Below are 27,921 nucleotides of genomic sequence, written 5' to 3' on the forward strand. Positions count from 1 at the left end.
AATTGGGGCTTGTATTTAGTATACCTTGGTTTTAAACCTCACTTTCCATAGAACTTCATTTTCTAGTGTTTAACGTGAGAGCCTGAATAGACACATATAAAAATAGGACTCTGACCCACAACTTGCAGCAACCTAGCTACAAAACCAACCCCTTATCTATAGTCATCTGCCTAGCAAGCCTGCCTGCTAGAAGTCAGACTTGCAGGAAGCCGGGCTGCTGGCTTCAATAACCACCCAGGAAGGTAAACAATAAAGACTGTAACAATTGCCCCCAAATGGCCAGGACGTGATTAACAACTCCCAGCTTCCCTAATCTTTCTCCCGACCTGGGTCCAACGAAAGCCATACATGGCTAACTGGCGATGGCCAGGGATCACACAGCACGTCCCACTTCTAACTAGTCTCCCTACCGCTTCCCCTGCAGCCTCCAACGAGCGCACGCCTGAAGCATTCCTTCCCTTTTTTTCTCCACCAACCGTTCCCACTCCTCTGCCTGTCTTTGATTTTCTGCCAAAACTCAAGCGATGGTGGCTCTCTTGCATAGCAAGCTCTGAATAAATTGCCTTTGCGTTTCTCGTGTGGTTGGTCTTTACTTGTTTCCACATAGTGGACGGAGAAAAAGGAAATAAAGCAGGAGTCTTCCACCGCAGACGGGGCCGAGGAGCTTTCCCCGCCCTCCCATGCAGGCGGGGACCTTAAGGACCGGAGAGGAGAGAGCATCCCAAACACTAGCCAGGACGTAAGGAATAAGGTGGTTGCCAGATTCTTCGGACCAGGAGTGGAAAATTAGAGGACCGCTACCACTGGCAGGCGCCGCGGAGAGAGTCTAAGCCCACAACGCCAGATGCTTTCTGCTCCCCAAAGCGTCCCGGTCTCAGGGCGCGAGTAGAACTTCTGCGCATGCTCCACACGCACGCGCACTCTCGGCACCGCCCCTCCGAGCGGGTGCTGACGTCACGTCCGGCGACGGCGGAGGCGAAGAGGCGCTGGCTAACCGGGCGCAGGTGCCCCGTAGCCTCCCTCCGCCCCGGGGGCCGCCCTCGGGCGCGCCCGTCCCCTCGGCGGCCTTCACGTCGCCTCCGCTGCCCGCCGGCCGGTCAGCGCGCTGGGCCTGGTTTCCGCCGCCTCCCCCCGGACCACTTAGTCTCAACCCGGGTGTGGTTTCCACTGCTAGAGGTGAAGCATAACAGGGGGACCTGGGGTCGTGGAGCAGGGTGTGTTGACTTTTCCTCAGGTGGACGCTCAGGGGCCGGCGTGTAAATTACAGGATTTTCCTCCGGGAGGACCTGTAGCCATCGTAGTGCAATCTGAGAATCGTGTGTGTAGGTAACGGGCACCGCACCGCCCTGCAGCTGTTTGCTGCTTTTAAAGAAATCCCCGAACTCATTTGGTGTTTTAGTGCTTTGGAATTTTTTTTTTTTAATTTTTTTAATGCTTATTTATTTTTGAGAGAGAGAGCGAGCGAGCATGAACACAGGAGAAGCAGAGAGATAGGAAGGCACAGAATCAGAAGCAGGCTTCAGGCTCCGAGCTGTCAGCACAGAGCCCAACGAGGGGCTCGAACTCACAAACCGCGAGATCACGACCTGAGCCAAAGTCTGATGCTTACCCGCTGAGCCACCCTGGAATTTTTGTTTTTTGTTTCGTTTTTGTTTTTGTTTAAAACGTGTGGTCCCCAAAGCTCAGAACCCTTTAGAATTTCTCCTTTTTAACGAATCTTTACCTTTCCTGAGACCGAAGGGGTGCAGAGTTTTCGATAAGGAAGACCTTGGCTTGTTTGGAACTCAACCCTCCCTTCCTCGCTGGGGACTTGTCAAGGATTTCTAAAACCTGAGGATTAGACTCCTTTTTGCACTGACATTTTAAGTATTTGATTTCAGGCAGTGTAATACTTTCTGCAAAATGCCTTACATCCATTTTATTCTTAAAATGCCAGCCTAATCTCACCTTTCCCCCGATGTCTTGCAGTCAGTTCTATGAACATTATTGTGAAGGAACCTGACAATGCTGAACTTTTTGAGTCCCAATGCAGATTTTAAGTCGTCATTCTGTCTTCAGTTCTGTGGCATCGTTTATTAATAGGCTTCACTCCTGCCCCCCTTCTGGTTTACAGTTCAGTGCTGTTCGTCTCTTGTGGGCTCGGATTTCGATAACGGCATTTGGTAGGGTTGTGTTTAAAGGAAAACTAAGTGAGAAGCTTGTTTTGTTGTTGTTGTTGTTTTTACTTTTTTTATGGTTTAGTTTTTTATTTCACAGAAGGCCCATTTGAAAATAACGGCTAAGCAAAAGAAAGGAAATCACCCGGAATCCTACCTAAAGACACAATGCCAGCATTTTAGAATACAGTTTCATTTTTTTTAATGCAGAATATTTGTAAAAACAAAAACAATTCCTAGTGGAGACTGTTTGGTAGCCCCTTTTGTATGACGTCTTGTCCTCGTATTTCACTAGTGTTTTTTTTTTTTTCCTTCTTTTCTTTGAACGTGTATAATGGCCAGGAACTCCCATAAGTAAAGTAGGAGCCTTAGTGCATGCACCTTGTGAAATCTGTTTTAGCAGCTCAGAGGACTTTAGTTTTATGTCCTGGTTTTTGGCCAAGGAACATAGGTGAGGTGGTGTTAGTTGTTTAAAATGAGACATTTAGGAGCGCCTGGGTGGCTCAGTATTTAAGTGACTCTTGATTTCAGATCAGGTCATGATCTCATGGTTTGTGAGATCCAGCCCTGTTCATCTCTGTGCTGACAGCGTGGAGCCTGCTTGGGATTCTCTCTCTCTCTCTCTCTCTCTCTCTCTCTCTCTCTCTCTGTCTCTCAAAATAAATGAATAAACATTAAAAAAATAGATAATGTTGAGTCCTGTGCAAAGGCAGCCAGTTTATTTTAGTATATTGAATTTGTGGGGAAGTTTGAGAAAATCATTGGAAAAGTTCCCAAATTGTCCAGTCTCTGTTTTTAAGCTCACTCTTTCCCTCTCCCTTCCTCTTTCTCTCTCCAAGAATGAAACATGACTGAGGACTCTCAGAGAAACTTCCGTTCAGTGTATTATGAGAAAGTGGGGTTTCGTGGAGTTGAAGAAAAGAAATCATTGGAGATTCTCCTAAAAGATGACCGGCTCGGTGAGTTTTACAAGTTAGATTGAGGTTATTGGGTTTTAGTCGTCCCAGCTGTCCTGAAAGAAGTGGTATCTTAAAAGACATTCAGAAGTATTTGTTACCTGCTGTATTTTTTAGTGATAGGATAACAGGTAAATGGTGTATTTTGGGAGAGGTTATGGATTTTTCAAGCTTCTATTTGCTGAGGCTGAGTCGGATGTCTTTGAAAGGACTGTTAAGAAGGCTGTGGTATTTTTTCTCATATTAGACCCATATATTTCCTCTGTTTTCAGAGCTGTTATCATAGCTTCTGGGTAAATTCATAACTCTCCCCACGATTTTTCTCCGAGGCAAATACCGTGAGACTACATTATGTGTTGACATCTTAGTTGCTTTGTAGTAATAATAAGGTCTGTTCTGCTGACTAAAGTAAAATAAACTGAACCATAGGTAAAAATAGTACTTTATATGCATAGAATGCTTCTAAAATTTCAAAACCATTTCCCTCCTGATCTTTGTGTTTTAAGCATGGCTGGAATTTGACGAGCACAGGGAATTGAGGTTCAGGACAGTTGAGTGTGGTTTATTGGAGAATGTGGGGATCTAAGGGCTGACCATGCCATTCACTAGCTCTGCTAACTAAAGTCACTTACCTGCTTGGGGCTTCAGTTTCTGCAGCTTTAAAACAATAACTACCCAACAAGCTTGCGGTGTGGATTAAATGAAATTCTGTAAATAGTAACTACTGCTAATGTGACACAGGGAATGTAGTAATGTATGCAACATGCATCTCCTAGGCTGTGAAGCACTGATTGTTTTCAAGTAGCCAGTTGGTGAAACACCCAGGCTAGAAATCAGACCAGTGTTGCCTTTTCTAGATTTACTGACTGTAGTGGACATCCTCTGGAGAAATGTCTTACTGTACTTGAATTAAACAAACAAACAGACAAAAAACCGAAATGCACTTTCACGTCGTCAGCATAAAAAGTTTCTAACCAATTGTTCTTTGTTTCTTCCTCTAGATATCGAGAAACTTTGTACTTTTAGTCAGAGATTCCCTCTCCCGTCCATGTACCGTGCGTTGGTATGGAAGGTGCTTCTAGGTATGAGACCCAAGAGTTGGAAGATTTATCTTCAAAAATGTTGAGTGATGGGATATTTGTCATTCTTATCAGTCAGGAAAGAGAGGATTCTTCTAGGCCCTTTGCTGCATATTGGGCCTAATGTCAGGAGACTGAATTATTGCTCACTGTGAAAGCCTTTAAGAAGGTGATTTCAGTAGCAGTACGTTAAATATTACTCTACGGGCGTCAGTAATAATAGAAGAGGAAGTAAGGTGTGTTCCTAAAACAAGGTGCGGGGAGAGCATTGGACTGGAGAAAGAGCTGGCCTGGGCTTCACTGTCAACTGGGTAAACCTGAGGAAGACCCCGGCTAGGCCTCAGCTCTTGCACCTGTAAAATGAGGTTACTGAGCTAAATTAAATTAACTCCTAGGTTGTGGCTCTCAATTTGTTACTTCTGTGATTCCCAGCTCTAGGGGGTCTAACTTCCTGATGAGTGCTAGCAGAGTCAGAAAGAAATGGAAGAGTTTTTACTTCCTAGAAGCACAAATGGATACATTCCAGTGACGAGTGGCTGAAGGAGAAGGAGAAATGCGCCTGCTCAGTTTCTGTGGGAGAAAAAGTGTATTAGGGGCCACAGGTGACTGGCCTTTTGAGCCAAGTGTTTTTTTCTCGATTTCTGCTGGGCCTGCTGATGCTTATAATACCTGTCTGTTGCCATCCTCCTTTTCTTTCTTCCTTAAGCAAACAAATAATTCGAGTAATCGCCAAATTCTCCGTGAGGTAGGTATTAATATCCCAGTTTTGCAGATGGGGAGAAAAGACTGCAAGGCTAAATCCCTTGCCTGGGGCCTTCTAGTCTGTAAGTGGCAGAGCTAGGATTCGAACTTAGGTTGGTGGAGCCCGTTTGAAGGTAAGATAGACTGTCGACCTCATTCTCTTTCCAAAATGTACTGTATTTGCAGGACTTGAGACATCTGCTGTCCTAAGTCTGATTATGTAATGTGGAGGCAGCGAGCAAGCACAGTCCATTCTAGAAAGTGGAATGCCTTGCTTTGTTGTGCATCCCGACAGTCTTTGAGCACTCGTATGTCTGGTGGGTAACAGTGCAGTTACTGCCCAGAGAGCAGGTATCAACTATTTTAGTTTTTCTTACATCTTGAGCCTTTGTTCTTAAATCTTGGTGTTTCCAGTGGCCATCAAAATAAATGCCTTCCAGGGATGCTGACACTCTTTCTGCTGGGAAATACTATGTGTCTTATTAGTTACTAACACCGGTGGATTGGGTGGGAGACGTACAGTTGTGCTTTGTGACACCTCGAGAGTGTCCAGGCTTGTTCGTCACCCCTGTTTTCCCCACTTGTCTTTACCAGGTAAGTCTTTGTTGTTATTTTTGTGGTAAAGACACTGGAGATTTGGAGCCGCCATGCCGTGTAAGGAGACGGGCTGACTCTTCCTAGAACAGGGGTTGATTACTCAGGGACCTTGTCAGGCCTGCTGATACCATTTCAGGTAACTATCAGAACTTTAGAACTAGCTCTTTGAGGTTGAACATGGGAGGCACTGTGCTGCCTCAAGTAGTATGAGGAGGGTGTAATTACAGCTGTTTAATCTTTATTAGCCCAGATTTGGAGGACATGTTAGTGTATTCCCTTGGCTTTTGCGGAAGCCTGGTACGGAACTCCAAAGCTAAGGTAGGTGAAGCTTTCTGTCAGGACAAAGAACATTTAAGCGAGTTAGGTTCTAATGTTAACATTGCGTCATGTTAGCTAAAGTCTCTTGTGCTCACCCACCTTTTGTTTTCCAGACTGTTCTTTAGCATACTGTATCTGTGGTGTTTTCTACTAAAAGAGTGATCCTTATCAGATATGTGCTAACACACTAGCTTAGTATGTGTTGTGTACTTTCGAAGCACTTTATATAATTTTTTATTCATTACAGCAACTGTATGACACATATTATTAGTCTCATTTTTCAGATGGAGAAGCTCAGCCTTCTCTGAGGGGAGATTGAGTAAGTGGCCGACAGCCGTCCAGCCACTTAATTGTGGAGTTAGAGTTCAAACCCAGGAACTTGGACTCCAGAGTCCCATGTTCCTGTACAGTCTTGTTACATTTAATGAGGCCGGAATAAATATGGTTTTTTTTTTTTTTTATAGCAGAATTTAGAGCCTTGAAAATTCATTGTCAGCGTTTTACAAACCTGTTTGACCCTGGCATCCTTCTTTTCATGCGGGCTTTTAGGGCTCGTGTTGTGCATAGGACGCTTGGTGGGATGCTTACCCATCCCATTTCCCACCTCTGACAGCTGAGGAAACAAGTTCCCAGAGAGACACTTTGAGAGTCCTGGTGTTCTCACACGTGGGACTAGAAACTATGTTTGCTAAAAGCCTGTCCGGTGCTCCTCCCACTCTGCTTTTTCCATGCCATTTGTTTGTAAAAAAGATGGTTTTTGCCCCCAAACCTCATAGGTAGGCATGTTTAAATGAGTCAGTGAGCATAAAATGGCATCAGAATATGATGGAAGGTGGTCTCATCAGTGAAAATCAGAGATTTCTGTGGTCCCGAAGCTAGGCTACTTTGTGAGCAAGTTTTGATCATCGGGGAAGAGAAGGATTTGATACGTTGGTGCTGGTCCTGAGATGAAGGGCCTGTATGGTTGGCTAGGGCAGCCATAACTAAATACCACAGACCGGGCTGCTTAAACAACAGTTTATGTTCTCTCAGTTCTGGAGGCTGAGAAATCCAAGATCAAGGTGCTGGCTGGTGTGGTTCTTGGTGAGGCCTCACTTGGCTTGTAGATGGCCACCATCCCAGTCTGTCCCCACATGGCAGAGAGAGAGACAGCAAATGTATCTCTTCCTTCTCTTGTAAGGGCCAGGAGCTCTGTTGGATTGCAGTCCACCCTTACAGCCTCATTTAACCTTAATCTCCTTCTAGGCGCTGTCTCCACATTTAGCCACACTGGGGTGGAGCTTTAACATCTGCATTTTGGGGGAAGCAGTTCAGTGCATAGCAGGAGCAACATGCAACAACTGGAGACCGGTCTGTAGGAGCCGAGGGTGGCCCCGGGCTGACAACCATACATTTAATTAAATCGTCTTGATGATTGATGTGGTTATCTTGAGTTTAAGTGGCACACTTACTCAAGGGCTTTATGATGCCATTTCATTTCTCTTAAATATCAGTGATGCAGGTACCATTGAAATAATGATAGTACTTAAAATTTCAGATTGTTTTATAGAGAGAATTTCTAAAAAGAATCTGTATGGTAACTAAATATCTGTGTGATTCTAGTCTGATTGTAATAGGCAGCTTCTCACTTGATTCTCTCCAATAAAGGGGCGATTTGGATTTGCATCTCAGTGTTTTTGCACTTTCTTTCCCCCCCTCCGTCTCCATATAGGGATCCTGCCTCCACACCATGAGTCCCATGCCCAGGTGATGTTGTACCGCAAGGAGCAGTACTGTGACGTCCTTCACGCCCTGAAAGTCGTTCGCTGTGTCACTGAGGCCACGCCTCAGGTTGAAGTCTATCTCCGCATGTACCAGCTGGAGTCTGGAAAGTTGCCTCGAAGTCCTTCCTTTCCACTGGTTAGTGGTACTTTTGTTGAACACTTAGTTCAAGTCTAGACTGTCCCATCCTGCTAGCATTTGACTACATCATATTTTACCTTAGAAACTCTCAGTGGCTCTCCTCTCTCTGGGCAATAAAAGCAATACATCTTTCCCTGGCGTTCGTGGCCCTGCACATTCCTACTGAATCTAATTTTTTAAAATACATTTTATTTTGAAATAATTGCAAACTTGCAAGAATACTACTAAGAAATCCTATATACTCCTTACCCAAGTTTCTCCGTCATTAATATCTTACCATGTTTGCTTTGTTGTTTTCCCTGTGTTATGTATACATATTTTCTTCTAAACCATATGAAAATAAGATGCAGACATGATATTCCATTACTTGAAATTCCTTCAGTATATACTTCCTAAAGAAAATAACACTCCCCTAGGTCACCACAGTATAGGATAATCATAGTATAATCATTGAAAACAAGAAGTTTACATTGATACAGTATTAAGATCTGATCTTCAGACTCCATTCACATTTGACTAGTTGTCCCAATACTGCCCTGTATCACCGACCAACAAGAAGTTTTGTTCAGAACTTATCAGACTTTCTTACCAAACTTTCACCCACTAGTTTTAACCTTTGTTGATGATTTAAAAAACATTTTAAGTGTTTTAACTCTCCATTTAAAAACCATTTTAGAAATAGAAAAACTGGCAAAAATAGTATAGTGTTCCCATGTACTTTTACCTAGTGTCATCAAATGTTTCATCTTACATAATTATCAAACCCATAAAGTTATCGTTGATAAAATACCATGAATCTGTAGACCTTACTGAATGTCCTGCTGCTTTCCTTTTCTGGGTCTAGAATCCAGTGTGGGCTCACAGGTGGCATTTATTGCCACATCTTCGTCTCCTTTCATCTGGAAAAAGTTCCTTGGTCTGTCTGTGATGACCCTGACACATTTGAAGAGTACTGGGCAGTAGAGCGTGTCTCAGTTTGGGTTCATTTGTTGCTTCCTCATGATTAAAATTCGATTATGAATTTTTGGCAGGAATACTGCAGAAGAATGATACTTAATTACTGTTGCCGCTAACTTTGACCAGTTGGTTAAAGTGGGGTCGGCCCTTGTTCTTCAAAGTAAGATTATTATTTTTCCTTTTGTAACTAAGAAGTCATTTGTGAGGAGATGCTTTGAGACCAAGTCAATGTCCATCCACTAATGATTCCTGCCTGAGGTAACTTTTACTTTGCTGGTTGCCAGATGGTGATTTTCTAACTGCTTTTTTCTTCTGCATTTATTAGTTGGCATTCTTTTAAAAGGAAGGGTTTTCCCTTCTCCCTCATTTATTTATTTATGCCAGAGTGAATTTATGGTTTCCTCTTTTATTCAATGGCCTGCAATCCATTACTCCTATTATTTATTTGATGTTCAGCTTGTGTCAGATTAGGCCAGTGGGAGCCCCTTCAGATCGACTCCTCTCTCTTTATGATAAGTTCCCATCGTTTTGAGCATTTCTGTACTTTCCGACACAAAAAGTATTCCCAACCCATCTTGTATTTTCTCTACCCAGGCCCCAGATCAGCTGTTTCCGTGTTGAATCAAGTGTGGTTTTACAGGGCAGCGGATGTTCTCGTGTTGTGGCTGGTGTGTGGGGCTTCTAGGTCCTGTCCATAGACAGAGCTGGGACACATGTGCACCTTCGCTATATAGAATCACCCACACCCATTCACACACACCTAGGTGTGTTTGTGTGTCTGGCCCTGGGTGTTGGATGCCCCCCGTTCACACTGATCCCTCTGGTTCCAGTCCAGTACCACGAGTGCCTCTAGCCTTCACCCTCCTGTGTGTGCAAATTCCTTGTCTGACAGTTGCGAATATGAAAGGCTCTGGTCCCCCTTGGTACACTTACTGATCTGCTTGTTCGTCTCGGAACCAGCCCTCGCCTGTAGGCCCCAACCTGCTTTTTCAACTTCCGTCTTCGACAAACCTTTACTCCAGTTACTTGGACTGCTTGCTGTTCGTAAAGGGAAAAGAAGCGGAAAAGGAGAAGTTCAGGCAAAGGAATGATGATAACTCTTGGGCTTTGGCTATTTTAATGCAGTTCGAAATTCATTTTCGGCGTTTTAACTTTTTGTGTCTGTATGTGGCTAAAACACTGCTCACAATCGGGATTTGCCTGCAAGCTGTGCTCTTCAATAAAACATTTTTTTAAGTTTCTTTATTTTTGAGAGGAAAGGGTGCATGCCTACACGTGTGCACACGTAGGGGAGGCACAGAGAGAGAGACTCCCAAGCAGGCTCACACCATCAGTGCAAGCCCGATGAGGGGCTTGAACTCATGAACCACGAGATCATGACCAGAGCCAAAATCCAGAGTCAGATGCTCAACCGACTTAAGCCACCCAGGTGCCCCAAAGCTTATTATTTTTTTTAAGTATTTTTTTTAATGTTTATTCTTGAGAGAGAGAGGGAGAGAGAGGGATGGAGGGAGGGAGAGAGAGAGAGCGCACGAGCACAGGAGGAGCAGAGAGAGCGAGACACAGAATCTGAAGTAGGCTCCAGGCTCTGAGCTGTCAGCACAGAGCCCCACACAGGGCTCCAACATACTAACCGTAGATCATGACCTGAGCTGAAGTCAGACACTCAACTGACTGAGCCACCCAGGTGCCTCCCCCAAAGCTTATTTTTTCATGGCAGTTTACAGCCTACCAGTCAGTATAGCACTTTGAGAGTTTTGACTTATTCATTCTTTTTGAAGTTAATGATGTGGTTCCCACGGATAGAGCTTAGGTTGTTGTCCACTTTTGTTAAGTTTATCAAGAGAGAACTGAAAGTAATTGGAACTCTTAACAAACGTCTTTAAACTTTGCTTACCTCTGACAAAGCGAAGTGGATAGTTCTCTGCAAGTTCTTAAATTATATATTAAATGAGGTTAGACTATCTATTAGTTCAAGAAACCTAAGTGATGGGTCTCATCCCTACTCAGCTGGTCCGTGCTCCAAGCCGACACCTCTACTGCGGCCTGTGGCAAGTGTGACCTCAAAGTGTTGGTGTTGGCTCTGCCCCCACATCTCCCCAGTCATTGAGCCCCACGCAGCCTCTTTAGTATTCCTGTATAGCAGAGTGCGTGACAGTGCTCGACACAGGCCTGGGAACACGGTCGAGGACATTGGTCCTCCTCCCTGGCCTCTCAGACCGTCCTGGAGCCCGTGAGTTGCCACATTCGGGAGCCCCCGGCAGAGTGTCCAGTATTGGGTGGGAGTCTGGGAAGGGAGTCTCCCTTCTTCTTTCTCTTCCTCTGACATTGATTAAATGTTAAGAAAATGTTATTTTCTGTGATTCTCTTACTCTTGACATTTTCTAGAATATTAAGGAGTTGAAAGGAGACCTAAAATGATATGCTTTTATTAAAATACGAATTTTGACCACGAATAGCCAAAACAATCTTGAAAAAGAAAACCAAAGCAGGAGGCATCACAATCTCAGACTTCAAGCTATACTACAAAGCTGTAATCATCAAGACAGTATGGTACTGGCACAAGAACAGACACTCAGATCAATGGAACAGAATAGAGAACACAGAAATGGGCCCACAAACGTCTGGCCAACTAATCTTTGACAAAGCAGGAAAGAATATCCAATGGAATAAAGACAGTTTCTTCAGCAAGTGGTGCTGGGAAAACTGGACAGAGACATGCAGAAGAATGAACCTGGATCACTTTCTTACATCATACACAAAAATAAACTCAAAATGGGTGAAAGACCTCACTCAACATAAGACAGGAAGCCATCAAAATCCTCGAGGAGAAAACAGGCAAAAACCTCTTGATCTTGGCCGCAGCAACTTCTTACTCAACACGTCTCCGGAGGCAAGGGAAACAAAAGCAAAAATGAACTACTGGGACCTCATCAAATAAAAAGCTTCTGCACGGCGAAGGAAACAATCAGCAAAACTAAAAGGCAACTGACAGAATGGGAGAAGATATTTGCAAACAACATCTCAGATAAAGGGTTAGTATCCAAAATCTATACAGAACTTACGAAACTCAACACCCAAAAAACCACATAATCCAGTGAAGAAATGAGCAGAAGACATGAATAGACACTTCTCCAAAGAAGACATCCAGATGGCCAACTGACACATGAAAAAATGCTCCACATCACTCATCATCGGGGAAATACAAATCAAAACCACAATGAGATACCACCTGACACCTGTCAGAATGGCTAACATTAACAACTCAAGCAACAACAGATGCTGGCGAGGGTGCGGAGAAAGAGGATCTCTTTTGCATTGTTGGTGGCAATGCAAGCTGGTGCAGCCACTCTGGAGAACAATATGGAGGTTCCTCAAAAAACTAAAAATAGAACTACCCTACGACCCAGCAATTGCACTACTAGGCATTTATCCAAGGGATACAGGTGTGCTGTTTCGAAGGGACACATGCACCCCCATGTTTATAGCAGCACTATCCACAATAGCCAAAGTATGGAAAGAGCCCAAATGTCCATCGACGGATGAATGGATAAAGAAGATGTGGCATACATACATGATGGAGTATTACTTGGAGAGCAAAAAGAATGAAATCTTGCCATTTGCAACTACATGGATGGAACTGGAAGGTATTATGCTAAGCGAAATTAGAGAAAGACAAATATATGACTTCACTCATGTGAGGACTTTAAGACACAGAACAGATGAACACAAGGGAAGGGAAGCAAAAATAATATAAAAACAGGGAGGGGGACAAAACTCGTAAATGTGGAGAACAAACAGAGGGTTGCTGGAAGGGTTGTGGGAGGGGGGATGGGCTAAATGGGGAAGGGGCATTAAGGAATCTACTCCTGAAGTCATTGTTGCACTAGATGCTAATTTGGATGCAAATAAAAAAAAAAAATCCTGGAATGGAAAAAAGGATATTGGTGGTGGTGGTGGGGGAACTAATAAAATCCAAATAAAGCATAGAGCTTAGTTCATAAAAAAAAAACAAAATGGGAATTTTGATTTAACTTGGAGCTTTTAAGAGGAATAGAAAGATGCTTTTTAGTTTGTTTTTAACACTAAAATCCTTTGGCTGTTAAATCCTAGATGAAAACATAATTTTGTGTACGATATGGTGTTTGAAAACAAAATAGGTTTTAGTAGATTCTAGTTTTTATAAGATTACCTTGTTTAAATTTACTTGAAGGTTTATGTTCATATTTTGAGTATTGACACAATGTTTGAGAAATGCCATTTTTCTCATTCCTAAAATTCTGATTCTAGGGACATTTTAACTTATTAGTTGCTTAAAGACAGAACAAAATTCTAAAGGTATGTATGAATGCTTTCCAATAAAGAAAATGCTTTATTAGTCTTTTTGGAGTCATCTGATTTTTGCAAATTACTGTATTAACAGATGTCTCCGGTTACTGTTGATGATATTTATCACATCCTTTTGGAAGAAATTCTTTTCTAGCCCTGAGAATATTTTTGGGTGGAGAGAGCCAGCACTTTGCTTATGATTTATGTTTTCTTTGATGACCTTAAACGTTAGAAAGTGGAAGATCTCTGAGTGCTTAATCTGAAACTTGGGCAGTCATGAGCACCACTGATCCAAATAAATTTCTCTGGTTACCCAACCTTATCTCCGCCTTAGTCTTCTGTTTAGTCATGGACCATGTGCTTTTCAGTTCCACTTTGATTTATAAATGCAGCCTCTTCAAAAGTTAGGGGGTAAGGTTTCATTTTCATCAAAGAAATATGTATTCCTCTCTTCTGCTGGCTTCCGCCCTTTAACCAGAGATTTATTACTCCTCTTTCAGGAGCCAGAAGATGAAGTATTTCTTGCCATTGCCAAAGCCGTGGAAGAGATGGTAGAGGACAGCGTCGACTGTTACTGGATCATCCGATGCTTTGTGAACCAATTAAATAACAAGTACCGGGAGTCTTTACCCCAGCTGGTGAGGGATGCTTTTCTTTCTCTTGAGGGTAGCGGTGGACAGTGGTACTAGGGACATAGCCTTACTTCCTGGTGCTGCTGCAATTATGAGCGGACTCTCTACAAACTGTTTTCCGCAAAAGGTCAACAGTAACTATTTCCAGATGGTCTCTGTGTCTCTGTTGCAAACACTCAGCTCTGCTGTTGTTGCACAGAAAGCAGCCATTGACAATGCATGCAAGAATGGTCGCGGTGCATCTGGCCTGCTGCAGGCCATAGTTTGCAACCTCTGCTCTTTTGTATTCCTTATCCCGGTCTAGAATATACTGGATTTATCTAAGATTGCCTCTCTGTTACTTAAGGTTTACGTTTGGCTGCATATAACGGATAGCCTAAATAACAGAAGCTTTATCTTTTTCTCTGCTGTAACCAGAAGTCTAGAGGGAAGGCAGTCCAGAGCGGGTGCCATAGTGCCATGATATCTGCGGGGACCCAGGCTCCTGTCCTTTTGGTCTGGCATTCTTAGGTGTGACCCTTCTTCTTCCTCTGTTCACAGATGGATGCTAGAGTGACAGCCATGACATCTATGATCTAAGATGGTAGAAAGGGAAGGGCAAAGACCAAAGGGAAGGAGTGGAAGGGACAGCCAGTCAAGTCTGTCTTCCTTGGACAGACTTTCCTTCTGCACCTCTGTTAGTGGCAGGACCATGGCACCCGGTCACCTCTGTCTGCAGCAGAGGCTGGGATCACATTGTGATCTCCTGTGAAAACAGGATTCTGTTACTGAAGAAGGAAAGGTGACTGGATGTGACAGAGGCAGCCTGCTGGCGGCTGTGCTCTGACCCGCAAGTCCAGAGAACTACGGCCACTTGCTCCGTCAGCATAAGCCAGTGGCTCTTTGCCATTCTCTTTTTCTAGTTTTTTCCTTTATTTCTCTCATTTATAAAAATGAGTGTCTTTTTCTTTCCTTTTCTTTTCTTTTTTTAAATATAATTTGTCAAATTGGTGTCCATACTGAGAACAAACTGAGGGTTGATGGCGAGTGGGGGAGGGGAAAGTGGGTGATGGCTGTTGAAGAGGGCACTTGTTGGGATGAGCACTGTGTGTTGTATGAATGTCTTTTTCTTAAATCAGTGACTTGTTCCATTAGAAAATTCTTTTGAAATCAGTGACCGTGATAGTGGCTGCAGGGCCACATGAGGGGGCGCTGATGGAGGCCAACTGAGCCCCGAGGATAACTGTGCTAACTACAACAGTTACCGGGGCAGTTGGCAAGACCCTTCAGCTTTGTAGAGCACTGTTACAAGAGTATTTTCTAGATTTCAGTTAAGTAAAATTTGATTTTCAGAATTTTAAAATTTAATTGACAGTTGATTTCAATAAAAATAATTCAAACGTGGTGAGGGAAGCATAATGTTGGCTGCCCAATTGAATCAAAAGATCCAGATTATACCATGATTTCATTAGATTTTCTTATTTTGTATTGGAGCAAATTCAGTAGCATTTTGCTAGTTTATGTTTAAAAAACTCTTTATTTTTTTTTAACGTGTACTTATTTTAGAGAGAGAGAGAGTGCGCGTGCAAGTGGGGGAGGGATAGAGAGAGAGGGAGACAGAATCTGAAGCAGGCTCCAGGCTCCAAGATGTCAGCAGAGAGCCGGACGCGAGGCTTGAACTCACGAGCCGTGAGATCATGACCTGACCCAAAGTCGAATGCTTAACTGACTGAGCCACCCAAGCGCCCCCCAGAATTCTTTATTTTTGATAACACAAGTAATAAGTACATTCTTGAAGTATTAAACAATCTGGATAAATCCAGTGTTCCCAAAGATCTGTACCAATACCTCCTTATCCCCTACTTTCTAAGAAGTAAATATTGTCATTAGCTCAGTGTATATATCCTATACTATCTTATGTACATTAGGATGGATGGAATGCATCCATGCACACACATGTACACAAATATATACACATACGTCCATGTAATGATTCATGTATTTATTACATGTATAACTTTAAAAAATACATAAATATTATAACATTGTTCATATGGTGCAACATATGAACATTTTTTTTTTTTTTTTGACTTAATGTTTTGGAATACTTCTCCACGTCAGTGCAGATCGGCCTTGACTTCCTATTAGCGCCACCTGGGAGCTTTTAAAAACTTATCAGTGCCTTTCCTCCACCCAAACCAATTAAGTCCGAATCTCTGGGGGTGGGTGGGGCTCAGAATTCTATGTTTGAAAAAGCAGCAGGTGATTCTTGAGTATGGCTAGGGTTGAGAGCCACTCATCCAGAACCAACTTTTTTTTCCCTCTTAAAAATGTGATGTTATTGCCTGTTAAGAATTTGCCATATTTTAATATAACAGATCTGTGTTGACAGTCAGCATGCCCTTGTATATGATCCCTTAAACATATATGTTTTTGTAGGTCAGGCACCTATAAAGGGATTACTCGGTTGAAAGATGTATTTAAATTTTTTAATTGCCAGGTTGCTCACCCCAGAAGACATATCAATTTTGCTTCCCACAACAGATTAGAAGATTTTCTGTTTTCCACTCCATTGCCAATACTTGATGGTATCAGTTTCTCAAATTTTTGTTAATCTGATAGTGAACATGGTCTCCCATTTTAATTTACATATCCTCATTTTCTAGTGAGGCTGGGCAGCTTTGCGTATGCTTAATGGCCACTTGTATTTGTCCACCTTTCTATTTTGTTTGCATCTTTCTTTTTAATTTGTAAGAGTTATTGATATGCTCTGCATATTTATCCCTTGTTACATATGTTGACAATATTTTCTCTCTGTCATACAGAGATTTTTCAGTGTTGATACAATTGGATCTGTCGATATTTTTTTTTTGCTTTTTCTTATTTAGGAAGCCCTTTCTAATTCCAAGATTAAAACACAGGTTTTATTTTGAAATTTTTATTTTTTTAGAGAGAGAGAGAGGGAGAAAGCATGCTTTGTTTAGAGAGAGAGAGAGAGGGTATGTGCCAGTGGGAGTGAGGGGCAGAGGGAGAGAGAGGATCTGAAGAAGATTCCATGCCCAGCATGAAGCCTGATGCAGGGCTCGATCCCATGACCCTGGGATCATGACCTGAGCCAAAATCAGGAGTCGGATGCCACCCAGGCACTCCTAAAAAACAGATTTTAAAAAAACTTTGCTCTAACTTTTAAAAATATTTATTTATTTAAATTTATTTATTTTGAGAGAGAGCATGAGCAGGGGAGGGGCAGAGAGAGAGGGAGAGAGAATCCCAAGCAAGTTCCCCACTGTTAGCACCGAGCTGGATGCGGGGCTTGATCCCATGAATCAGGAGATCACCTGAGCCGAAATCAAGAATCAGATGCTTAACCGACTGAGCCACCCAGACGCCCCTAAAAATACTTACTTACTTACTTACTTATTTATTTATTTATATTTTGTTTTATTTTATTTTTTAAATATAGTTTATTGTCAAGTTGGCTAACATACAGTGTATACAGTGTGCTCTTGGTTTTGGGGGTAGATTCCCATGGTTCATTGCTTACATACAACACCCAGTGGTGATTCCAACAAGTGCCCTCCTCAGTGCCCATCACCCATTTTCCCCTCTCCCCCACCCCATCCTCAGTTTTTTCTCTGTATTTAAGAGTCTCCTATGGTTTCTCTCCCTCCCTCTCTGTTTGTAACTATTTTTTTTTTACCCCTTCCCCCATGGTCTTCTGTTTCTCAGGATCACATATGAGTGAAAACATACCGTATCTGTCCTTCTCTGCCTGACTTATTTCACTCAGCATAATACCCTCCAGTTCCATCCACCTTGTTGCAAATGGCAGGATTTCATTCTTTCTCATTGCCCAGTAGTATTCCATTGTGTATATAAACCACATCTTCTTTATCCATTCATCAGTTGATGGTCATTTAGGCTCTTTCCATAGTTTGGCTATTGTTGAAAGTGTTGCTATAAACATTGGGGTACAAATGCCCTTATGCATCAGCACTCCTGTATCCTTTGGGTAAATTCCTAGTAGTGATATTACTGGGTCATAGGGGCAGATCTATTTTTAATTTTTTGAGGAACCTCCACACTGTTTTCCAGAGTGACTGCACCAGTTTGCATTCCCACCAGCAGTGCAAAAGGGTTCCTCTTTCTTCACATCCTTGCCACACCATTGTTGCCTGAGTTGTTAATGTTAGCCATTCTGACTGGTGTAAGGTGGTATCTTATTGTGGTTTTGATTTGTATTTCCCTGATGATGAGTGATGAGCATCTTTTCATGTGTCTGTTGGGCATCTGGATGTCTTCTTTGGAGAAGTGTCTGTTCATGTCTTCTGCCCATTTCTTCACTGGATTATTTGTTTTTTGGGTGTGGAGTTTGATAAGTTCCGTATAGATTTTGGATACTAACCCTTTATCCCATATTGTCATTTGCAAATATCTTCTCCCATTCTGTCAGTTGCCTTTTAGTTTTGTTGTTTCCTTTGCTGTACAGAAGCTTTTTATCTTGATAAGGTCCCAATAGTTCATTTTTGCTTTTAATTCCCTTGTCTTTGGAGATGTGTCAAGCAAGAAATGGCTGTGGCCGAGGTCAAAGAGGTTGTTGCCTGTTTTCTTCTCTAGGGTTTTGATGGTTTCCTGTCTCACATTCGGGTCTTTAATCCATTTTGAGTTCATTTTTGTGTATGGTGTAAGAAAGTGGTTCAATTTCATTCCTGTTTCAAAAGTGCTCTGGCTATGCTTGAACTCTTTTTGCTTTTTAGAAATGAATTTTAAATCAGCAAGATACTTAATGCCTCCCAAGTCGATTTCTTCATTTTCAAAAGAGAGGTTTATTTTAATATGTATGTTTATAGTACCCAGCACATAGTTTTAAATTGTTATGAAGCTTTTTTTTTTAAAGTTCTTCAGAATGTGTAAGAAAAGTTAAATTTCCTTTGCGTTGCTGTTTGATTTACTCATTTACTTGAACTTTTCTCTTTATTTAAACTGTGTTTGGTCTACCTTAAAATTTGCATTACTGTGGTTAGTCGACCTCTTCTTCCTGGATTTTGTTAAAGGAGAGTTTTTATAATCTTTCCTATCATCATCAGGTTTTTGTTACCAACTAAAGTGGTTATCACAAAGCACAGCTTGGTTTGTAATCCTAGCGAAATGCATATGCAATGGGCAGTGATGGGTTTTTGGCATCAGACAAGACTCGATCTGGTGATGACACATTGATTATGTTGCGGTATTCTGATTCATAGGCTTACATCACAGCCACTCCTCTCTCTACAAGCTTTAGGAATTTCTGCTCTTTGACAAGGTCTCTCCAGCAGGGAGAAGAGAAACCATCCTGTGATGTGGATGGCCTCCCTCGTTAATCTCTTTTCAGAGCAGACTGTCTGTAAGCCATCTCAGACTTAATTGTGTGTAGTCATTAAAGTAAGTGAGTTTCCTTTCATTGCCATTGCTGTGCTTGTTAAGCCAGAGAGTGTGCAGGTGCGTGTGTGCACAAGCTGGGAGGGACAGGAAAACAGTCGGATGCTATACGGTCTGTACATTATCAGTAGTGAGTATAAGTGATCTTTATATCCTTTGTTATTCTTTACCGTATTTTCGAGATTTCTTATAATGAACATATTATAAATCAAGAAAAAATGTTTAGAAAAACTTAAGACTGGCAAAAAGATGTACATTGAGTGATTATCAACATGTTGACAGGGACGCCTGGGTGGCTCAGTGGGTTAAGTGTCTGGCTTTGGCTCACGTCATGATCTTGTGGTTCATGGGTTCGAGCCCCGCATCGGGCTCTGTGCTGACAGCTCAGAGCCTGGAATCTGCTTTGGATTCTGTGTCTCCCTCTCTCTCTGCCCCTCCCCATTCATTCATTCATATTCTCTCTCTCTCAAAAAAAGATGTTGATTAATGTATTTCAGCATTTCATTTAATTCATGATATTCATTTACTCACAATTCTGTGTTGAGTGCTTACAATGCTGAGTAATGTTCTAGGTACCAGAGAAGTAGCAGTGAACAAAATAGATACACAGTCTCTGCCCTTAGTGAGCTGACACTGTGGTGAGGGAAAAAGGTAATGGTTTAAAATTTTCACTCCTCCCTATCTATTATTTGTACTGACTTTTAGATGAGAGTTTGTTTGCTATGGGACGTAACATATAAATGCGTGATATATGTGTTTTCATCCATGTTTGTGAAAAAACATTCCATTGGCAGAACCAACGAAAATTCTAGAATAGGATTTTAGAGGTGAAAGGCAAGGACAAGAGTCCTTTGACTTGTACTTTGGAGAAAAGCTTCTGGTTTGGGGGGAGTTGTGTGTAGTGTTCTTGAGAAGCTCCAGGAATTATTAGGTCGTGTAGGAAAGTTGGTTAAACAGAAAAAATTCGAGATCCCCTGAGAGAGGAGAAAACTGGGCCCCATATTAATATGTGAGCCTCTCTTTGCCTGGTTCACTCCTGTCATTCTTTATAAGCCAACTCACATGTCACCTTTCTGGGAGACTGTTGATGGCTTCTAAAAGCTGGGTTAGGATTCCCACCTCGATGTGTCCAGCATCCTGTGCTTACCCCATGATAGCTTTATTACATGTTTATCTCAAGCAGACTGCAAGCTCCTTGGAGGCAGGGGCTTCATATTTTCTTTCACTCTGTTCCCTGTATGTAGCATAGTGTTTGCTGTAGTGAACATGGTAAGGGATATGAATTACTTCTTTGGCTGAGATGCAGATATTTAGGAAAATAAACATTTGTATTTGCTTAGGTGATATGGGATGTGGTTGTTTTTTTTTTTTTTTTGGATAGGGAATACAGACTTCAGAGTTTGAAGAGTTTGACCCCCAGGCTCCATTCTTGGCCAGCGGACTCTAAATGCAGCGGCTTGTGCAAGGTGGATTTGGCTGGTCTGGGAGCCAGCTTTGTTAGCTCTCCCAGCTTCTAGAATTGGCTGCTGCTTAACCTTCTGTGGGAGAGGCTACCAGATGGAATCCAGGCTCTTCGTTCCCTTCCCGTTATTTCTCTGCCTCCTGAGAGTTCTCCTGCACGTGGGGTTCAGAGTTCCTCCTGTGGACGTCTCTTGTAGGAGTGTCTTTGGCATGGTGCACAGCAGTGCTCAGCATGGGTCGGCATCGGTGTGGCCAGGGACGGGTGGGCCCGTTTCACGTCCAGCTCTTTTGGTCTAGTTTTTCCGAACCCCGTCTCCCCGCTTTGGTCCCACTCTGTTTCTCTGATCTTACCCTTTCCCCTTCCCCCTTTTTCCTGAGTATATCATCTACTCTAGAGCAGCCAGGAGTGTCATGGGCCGTTCTTAGTTCCCCAGAACAATTGAATTTTGCTTTGGACTTTGACCTTCAGTTGAACCTTATTAGTGCCGTTAGCATTAGGGTAACAACCCGGAAAACCCCTGAGCCCCAGATTGTTGATTGCTCTGATGGTGCTGACCTGGGAAACCTGCGTCACTAATGACTTGGATGAGTCTGAAATTTTGTTTTCTAGCACTTACTTGCAGTCAGCATGTACATTTTATTCACCACAGGCTGTAAGATTGGGTAATGTTATGTCACAGGAAACGAGTAATCTCTCTTCCTCTTTAATCACTAGCCAAAGGCTTTTGAACAATACTTGAATCTGGAAGATAGCCGACTGCTGAGTCATCTGAAGACGTGTTCTGCGCTGTCCAAACTTCCTTATGATCTCTGGTTCAAGAGGTGCTTCGCAGGGTGCTTGCCCGAATCCAGTTTACAGAGGCAAGTATTTCATGGATGTTCTGAAGGCCTGGAGTCAGAGAAGGGTCCTGGTTTTTCACATGATCAGCCTTCAAAGTATGAATTTGCTTTAGAACAATACCATAGTTTGAAGCGAACTTCTCTGGCAGACAACAGAGCAACACTTGATTCTACTTATTATACAGTTAGAAATACTAGAACGTTAGTAATATTAATCTAATATGAATACAAATTGATGTTAATGCTGGAAATATTAGAATATAACATTAGAAAACTTGAAGGCCCTCAATATGCTAGATGCTGTAGGTTATTCACATCTGAAACCGTCTCTAGGAGTATATATGGATATAGGCTTTCCTTTGCCAGAAATGTGAGGGATCCTAATCCCAAGCAAACCTTCCTATTTCTTAGTTCCATCTGGCATCTTTAAAGTAGGTGAAGGCAGGCAGAGAGCTAAGACTCAAACTCCGTTCTCATTCAGGTCAGATACGTGCTGCCAGTAGTTCAGAGCCCCGGGCCTTCCCGCTCAAAGACCGTGTGAGGTGGTTGGGAGGGGAGGTGACATACAGAGGACATCACAAGACAGTACGTGACTAAGCACAAAGAGTGTAACACCAGCTTGAAGAATTACCGGAATAATTGTGTTTAGAGTGGTTGAGATCAATAACTAGCTCCTTAAGCTCTTAGAGAAGTTTTAGGAATTTGAACCGCTGGAACCGTTGCACCAATCTTATTTCAAATGATGCTTTTGTTTTCCTTAGTATTTAATGATTATATTAGCATTACACAATATTAGTGAAATCCAAACTTTGGTTTAAGACTTTCCTTCCCTAGGGGCACCCGGGCGGTTCAGTCGGTTAAGTGTCCGACTTCGGGTCAGGTCATGATCTCACGGTTCATGAGTTTGAGTCCCATGTCGGGCTCTGTGCTGACAGCTCAGAGCCTGGAACCTGCTTTGGATTCTGTCTCCTCCTCTCTCTGCCCCACCCCAGCTCACACTCTGTCTCTGTCTCTCTCTCAAAAAATTAAATAATAAACATTAAAAAAAAAAAAAAAGACTTCCTTTCCCTAAAATGTCAGTTTTAAAACATTAGGGAATGGGTGTTTCGTAGATCCCTTGCAGAGCAAGTACCTTTTAGTGATTATTCCTTCTTCCCTTCCAGTGCTAATTGTGTCTGAAATAAGTTTCCAATGGCTGATTTATTTTGTTGTTTTTTTGATGATTATTTCATTATAGCTTTTCTCTGAAGTTTATACTTAAAAGAAGTAATTTGGTTTAATATTGTAATTTGAGATGTTTAGCTAAACATAAATTTCACACTCAAATGATTTTATTGTATCTTTTTGTTTTTATAGGGTTTGGGATAAAGTTGTAAGTGGATCCTGTAAGATCTTAGTTTTTGTAGCTGTGGAAATTTTATTAACCTTTAAAATAAAAGTAATGGCTCTGAACAGTGCAGAGAAGATAACAAAGTTTCTGGAAAATGTAAGTATGCTTTTTTCAAATTTGATTTTGAATCTAGAAAGGAAGTCGTTTGGGAAGCCAGATTTTTTTATTGCATCACATTCTTTCTCTGATATTTTTACATTATAAGAAATACTTTTTCCCCTTGGAAAAGTTTAGCTTAAAGTTGGTCTGTGGATTACAGTTTGCATTCTCTCTTTGGGGGATGATGGTCTGAGCAGTGAGACCGTTGTCGTGTGCACTGAAGACTAGAGTCTCCTCCCCTGATGTGACTCTCAGAGGCTTGTTGAGAAAAGGAAGAGGTGAGGTCTGTCATGTGAGGCTGAATAATCCTTTTTAGTGGAAAGGAAGCTTGATGGTTTTTGGGCGGGGGGGGGGGGGGGGGTGGCTTGTAAGCCTTTTCATTATTGTTACTGTCTCTGGTTGAACCTCAGTTGGGTTTGTTAATGTGCTTAAGTATATACTTAGTGCATGTTGGAAAAGGTCTAAATGAATCTCTGTGTATCTTAGAATAAATAAACTTAACTAGGCGAGAGGTAGAAGAGATTCATGGATGAATGAATCTGGATGAATTTCACTGGACCCCAGGTCTATTCTTTTTTTTTAAATTGGTCACTATTGACATTTGAATAGTGGCCTAGTAAATAGTAAGTACTAAGTGAACGTGTGATGAGTAAATGAATCATCAGCATTGTATTGGTGGCTAACAGTGCCAGGGCCCATACTAAGTATTTCTCATGGATTCTCCCATGTAATCCTAAACAGCCCTAGGAAGTGAGGCTGTCGTTTGCCCCATTGTGGAGATGGGATGTGAACTCGGGCAGCTTCGGTAACCTGCCCAGGGGCACACGGTGGGCAAGGCGGGTTTTAAACCCAGGCGGTCTGTCCAGAGCTCCTTAGTGTGTCCTCAGGTGGCCCGTGAAACAAAGATCCTGGCAGCAGCCTTTTATACGATACTCTCTGGCAAGTAGTGGAAACTCCGGTGGGAATTAAGTGCTCTGCCATAGTGAATAAGGGACATGATGAAGTTATAAACCCTGAAATTTCACAGAGACTGGTTTGCTTGTCCACAGATTCCCCAGGACAGCTCGGACGCAATCGTGAGCAAGGCCATCGACTTATGGCACAAGCACTGTGGGACCCCGGTGCACTCAGCCTGACCACTCCCGACACGTGCACGGCCTGCCAGGTCCCCCCTGAGCAGTGTGCTCTCAGGACACGGTCTACTAAACTCATTGAAAATAGGGTTCTGCTTTGGCACTCAAAGCATCATTTTTTCCAGTAAAATGATTTACGACACCTGATGACGTTGTGTTGTGGAGCAGCATCTTTTGGGTGTACAGAGGTACAAAGTTCAACTCTGAATAGCATTTTAAAAGGGTTATTCGAAAATGCCTCTCTGTTTGCAAAGCAGTTCAGTCAGGGTGAGCGGGTGCCACGGTAGGCAGTGTATAAGCAAGCCCGCCCTGCTTCTGTCTCATTAGCACCACGCTTGTTACTTTCTAAGGTCTATTTCTGGAATAAAGAACAACTTCCTTTTGTTGACAGCTCAGATTCGGCTTTCGTTCGTGCAGTACTTGTTGAAATCTAAGCCGGCTGCTTTCTGAGGCTTTGTCTTGCCAAATCGGTTTAAATAAAAGCCTTACTTTTTTTTTTTTTTTCTCAGTTTCAGTTGGAATGAAACAGTTATTGAACAAAACATGTCTAAATTTACCTACTAGGAGAGAGAGTGCTTGCTGATGTCCTGCTGGACTCCTGCTTTTTCCTGATGGGTCATTCAATGTCGGGTGGGCTTTAGGGAACATTCTGCCACCTAGAATTGGAATATGAGAAGTGGCAGGTTAAGTAAGGTTAACAGCTAACAGGCCTGGGCCATATTGTGCCACACGATGGTGACTGTTCATTGAGCAGTTACGGGCATTGAGAGTGGTGAGTGAGACGAGGCCCTGATTCAGCTGCCAGACCTGCAGGAGCCCGAGGGGTGAGTTGGACCCTGTACCCAGAAGAGGAGGGAGACCATAAAATTATGGAGCTGTAATTCGGACAATTCATTCCTTCCCTGATGTGTAAAATAACTGTTGGGAAAAAACTCAGAAGGGAGTCGAGTTGTTGAAACCAGCTGGTACTTCTGTATAGTAACATATCCAAGAGTGTTTCATTTTTAAAACAAAAAAATACACCCAGAAGAAAACTTCTTAAAGCAAAATGCTGCCTACAGTTGATGCTTTGCATTCATTCAGTGACTGGCTCTGCCCCCAAAGAACTTTCCAGCCAGTTGGAGATCTGAGAGAAAACATGTAAGAAGGATTCCTGCTCCAGTTGTCTACTATTTGGTGATTTTGGGGGATACGTGAAATTCACAGACAAGTCCTATAACAAAAATAATTTTATTTCTATTTAATTTATAGCCGCATAACATTAGTACAACTTTTTAGTAAAATACAGATTATAAAGTGATAGTAAATTTCAACTTCAGAAAAAGAGGAAACAAAGAATTAGCAACCTCTCAACAAGAGGATAGTTTCAAGGTATGTGCTCTTGCTTCATCCCGGATTCTGGGGAAAGACTAGCATGCCATAGCGCAGGGGTTGGAAGGAGCGGGGGGGGGAGAGGGGCACAGGGGGCGCCTGGGATTCTTGGGAGGAAAGAAGCTCAGGGGGCAGGGGTATTCCTCTTTACAACTTAGGGGAGGGTCTAGATACACTGAAGGGAAGACTCTTACTGTCCTACGAAGGGATCAAAACAGAAGTATTCTGCAAGTATCTTCTGTCACAGCAGGTTGGACAAACCTTTCTGGCTATGGGCTGTGGTCTGGGGGATTTTCTTTTAAAGTGAGTCAATCTGATACCATCACCAGTTTTCTTAGCCAAATGGCTCATCTCAGCGGCAGGGTTTTTTAAGGCCCCCAGTGATAGAATAGGTGAGGGTCCAACTTCATTTTGGTATCAGAATTTTATCTTGCAGAGAGCCTAAGTATTTTGAAAACGTTTCTGCCCACTGCCTTTGGTGAGAAGGACAGCTCCCGATGAAAATCTGCCCATATTCCCATTATTCAAAACTTTCTGCCAGGATACTGCAGAATTTCCCCTCTGTTACAGCCCAGGGTTCTTGTAACCAAAACTGTTTCAGCTAATACGTGGGGGCTCTCCCTCCCTGTCCCTTGGAAAATTAGTTTAACATTGTTTAGGCTTAGTCCTTCCCTTCCACAATGTCTTAACACACACACACACACACACACACACACACACACACACACACACACATTCATTCATTTATTTTTTACAGTGTCTTCATAAACACAGATGAAAAAGCTCTTAACTCTGCTCTGCTAGGAGATACTGAGGGCCATTGGACGGTTGGGGGTGTGTGGCTTCTGACTAATAACGGATGGAATCAACACATTGTCCACGGGCTTGTGGGGGTGTGTCTGACTTTACCTCAGTAAATGGGGGCTGGGTTCATTAGAGTGAAGTGCTTTTGTTGTTGATGGAAAGTTTGCCTGAAAGTCATGGGGGGACCCTCAAGTCATAGGATGTGTAGGAAGAGCCCTGAAGGCCCCCATCCTGTTACATGCCTGCCGCCACGTCTTGACTTACGTAGGAGTCCGTCCTTGGTTCTGACTTGTCCCCCGTCACGTGGTCGTCACGTCCCCGCTGTGAGGGGTTGATTTGTTTTCTCCCTAAAAATGAAGGATCTGGAGGGAAGTCCATGAGGATGAGGAGGGCAGAAACAGAGCATATATGCCCTGGACTGGCCTCTTGCTCCAAGTGACAGCCTCTGCCGGTGCCGTGAGATTTCAAGCAGGAGGCGAGCCCAGACTTTGGCAGCCAGAGGCAGCCTCTGGGAGGCTGGGGGTGTGGGCAGCCGGTGGGTCCTCTGGCTCAGCGTTTTGCATCTGCCGGTGGTCACACAGGATAAGCCGCTTTTGTCTTCAGCTGGATGTTCTGGGTTTGGAAGGGCCAGAGGACACTGTCCTTTGCCTCGCCAGAGAGGGGACTGTGGGAATTTTTGTAGCAGGAGTCGGCGTTCCCCCCGGTGGATGAAACAAAGAGCTGTTTCTCCTTTAGACGCCGTGCCAAATGAAACTGCTTGTGGCTCTTGGCAGCAGCCTCAGCTCCCTAGGTCTGCTGTTGGCTTCCCCACAGTCAGCGCCCGGTTGAGTGGGAGGGAGGGCTGTGGGAAGGAAGAGGGGTGGTCAGAATGGAGGGAGCTGGGAAGTTTCCTGGAGGACCACAGGGTGGGGTGGGGATGCCTGCCTTTTTCCTGCTTTCCTGATCAGCTCCTCCCTCTCCTTTTTGGTTTCTTTCAGCCTTGCCTTCTGGAGGTTAAAAAGTCAGTGGACAGTTAGTTGCCCGGTGAGGTGAGGATTCCCCACCTTGCTCCTGGGAGCCGGTCTTACTGTAGGGTAACCACAGGAGGAAGCTGGAGAGTGTGATCCGAGAAGAACATGGGAAAAATCCTTCAAGCAAGCAACTTGTCCTGAACGGGCAGAACTCCAAATAGAGTATCACAGTGGGTGCTTAGTGTTCAGACCTCAGATCCCACCTGACATGGAGGTACGAACGTGTCGTTTACCAGGAACTTGTGTGCACACACGCCAGGGACCGCAGGCTCACACGCTCGCCTCTTGCCTCTGACCCCCCTGTTCGGTCCCTCCCGCCGCCCTCCTTCTCCCGGAGGGTTAGCAAGTAGCAACCTGGCATTTGTAGCTTTGGCGTCTCTCTTTTCCCACCTCTGCCTGCACTCGGGACTTGATGCCGTGAAGGTTTGTGAGGGGGGCAGCGAGGAGGAGGAGAGCTTTGGACAGTTCACTTCCAGATGTCAGAAGGCTGCCCTCAACGCCGTGACGAACGTCCGTCCCCACCTCCCCTTCCTCCCCTTCCTCCCCTTCTCCCCCTTCCCTTCTGTTTGGCTCGTTTACTTTGCTAGTAGTTCTCATTCAGTCATTGAAATCGGTATGAACACACTCCTAATTATGGGCCAGGAACTGAGCCGAACTGCTGAACGAGTCACGAGTCATGGGGTGTCTGACCTCTTGGAGATTTTAATCACGCGGGGAAGACAGATACGAAATTAAACAAGCCCAATGCA

At 43.3% G+C, this 27,921-nt stretch overlaps 1 protein-coding gene across 3 annotated transcripts; it reads left to right on the plus strand.

Annotated features, from left to right (window-relative positions):
- Positions 1-958: 958 nt before the first annotated feature.
- TBC1D7 (TBC1 domain family member 7) lies at positions 959-27,921 on the plus strand. 3 transcript variants are annotated; one of them, XM_040460563.1, is made up of 9 exons: positions 961-1,176; positions 2,996-3,115; positions 4,114-4,194; positions 7,559-7,746; positions 13,536-13,673; positions 21,241-21,386; positions 22,722-22,851; positions 23,904-25,358; positions 27,140-27,921. In XM_040460563.1, the coding sequence occupies exons 2-8, from the start codon at positions 3,004-3,006 to the stop codon at positions 23,988-23,990; spliced, it is 882 nt and encodes a 293-aa protein (XP_040316497.1). In that variant the 5' UTR covers positions 961-1,176; positions 2,996-3,003; the 3' UTR covers positions 23,991-25,358; positions 27,140-27,921. The 3 variants fall into 3 exon arrangements, with proteins under 3 accessions (XP_040316499.1, XP_040316497.1, XP_040316498.1); XM_040460564.1 differs by having other exon boundaries at positions 23,904-24,175; XM_040460565.1 differs by lacking the exons at positions 4,114-4,194; positions 27,140-27,921 and having other exon boundaries at positions 959-1,176; positions 23,904-24,382.

The sequence above is a fragment of the Herpailurus yagouaroundi genome, unplaced genomic scaffold, assembly GCF_014898765.1.
Source record: "Herpailurus yagouaroundi ecotype Mexico unplaced genomic scaffold, PumYag 250, whole genome shotgun sequence".
NCBI lineage: Eukaryota > Metazoa > Chordata > Mammalia > Carnivora > Felidae > Herpailurus > Herpailurus yagouaroundi.

Coding starts and splice junctions, on each gene's coding strand:
- TBC1D7 (XM_040460563.1), top strand. CDS start 3,004: ATGACTGAGGACTCTCAGAGAAACTTCCGTTCAGTGTATTATGAGAAA. Junction 7,747..13,535: donor GAAGTCCTTCCTTTCCACTG/GTTAGTGGTACT, acceptor CTCCTCTTTCAG/GAGCCAGAAGATGAAGTATT. Junction 22,852..23,903: donor TAACAAAGTTTCTGGAAAAT/GTAAGTATGCTT, acceptor GCTTGTCCACAG/ATTCCCCAGGACAGCTCGGA.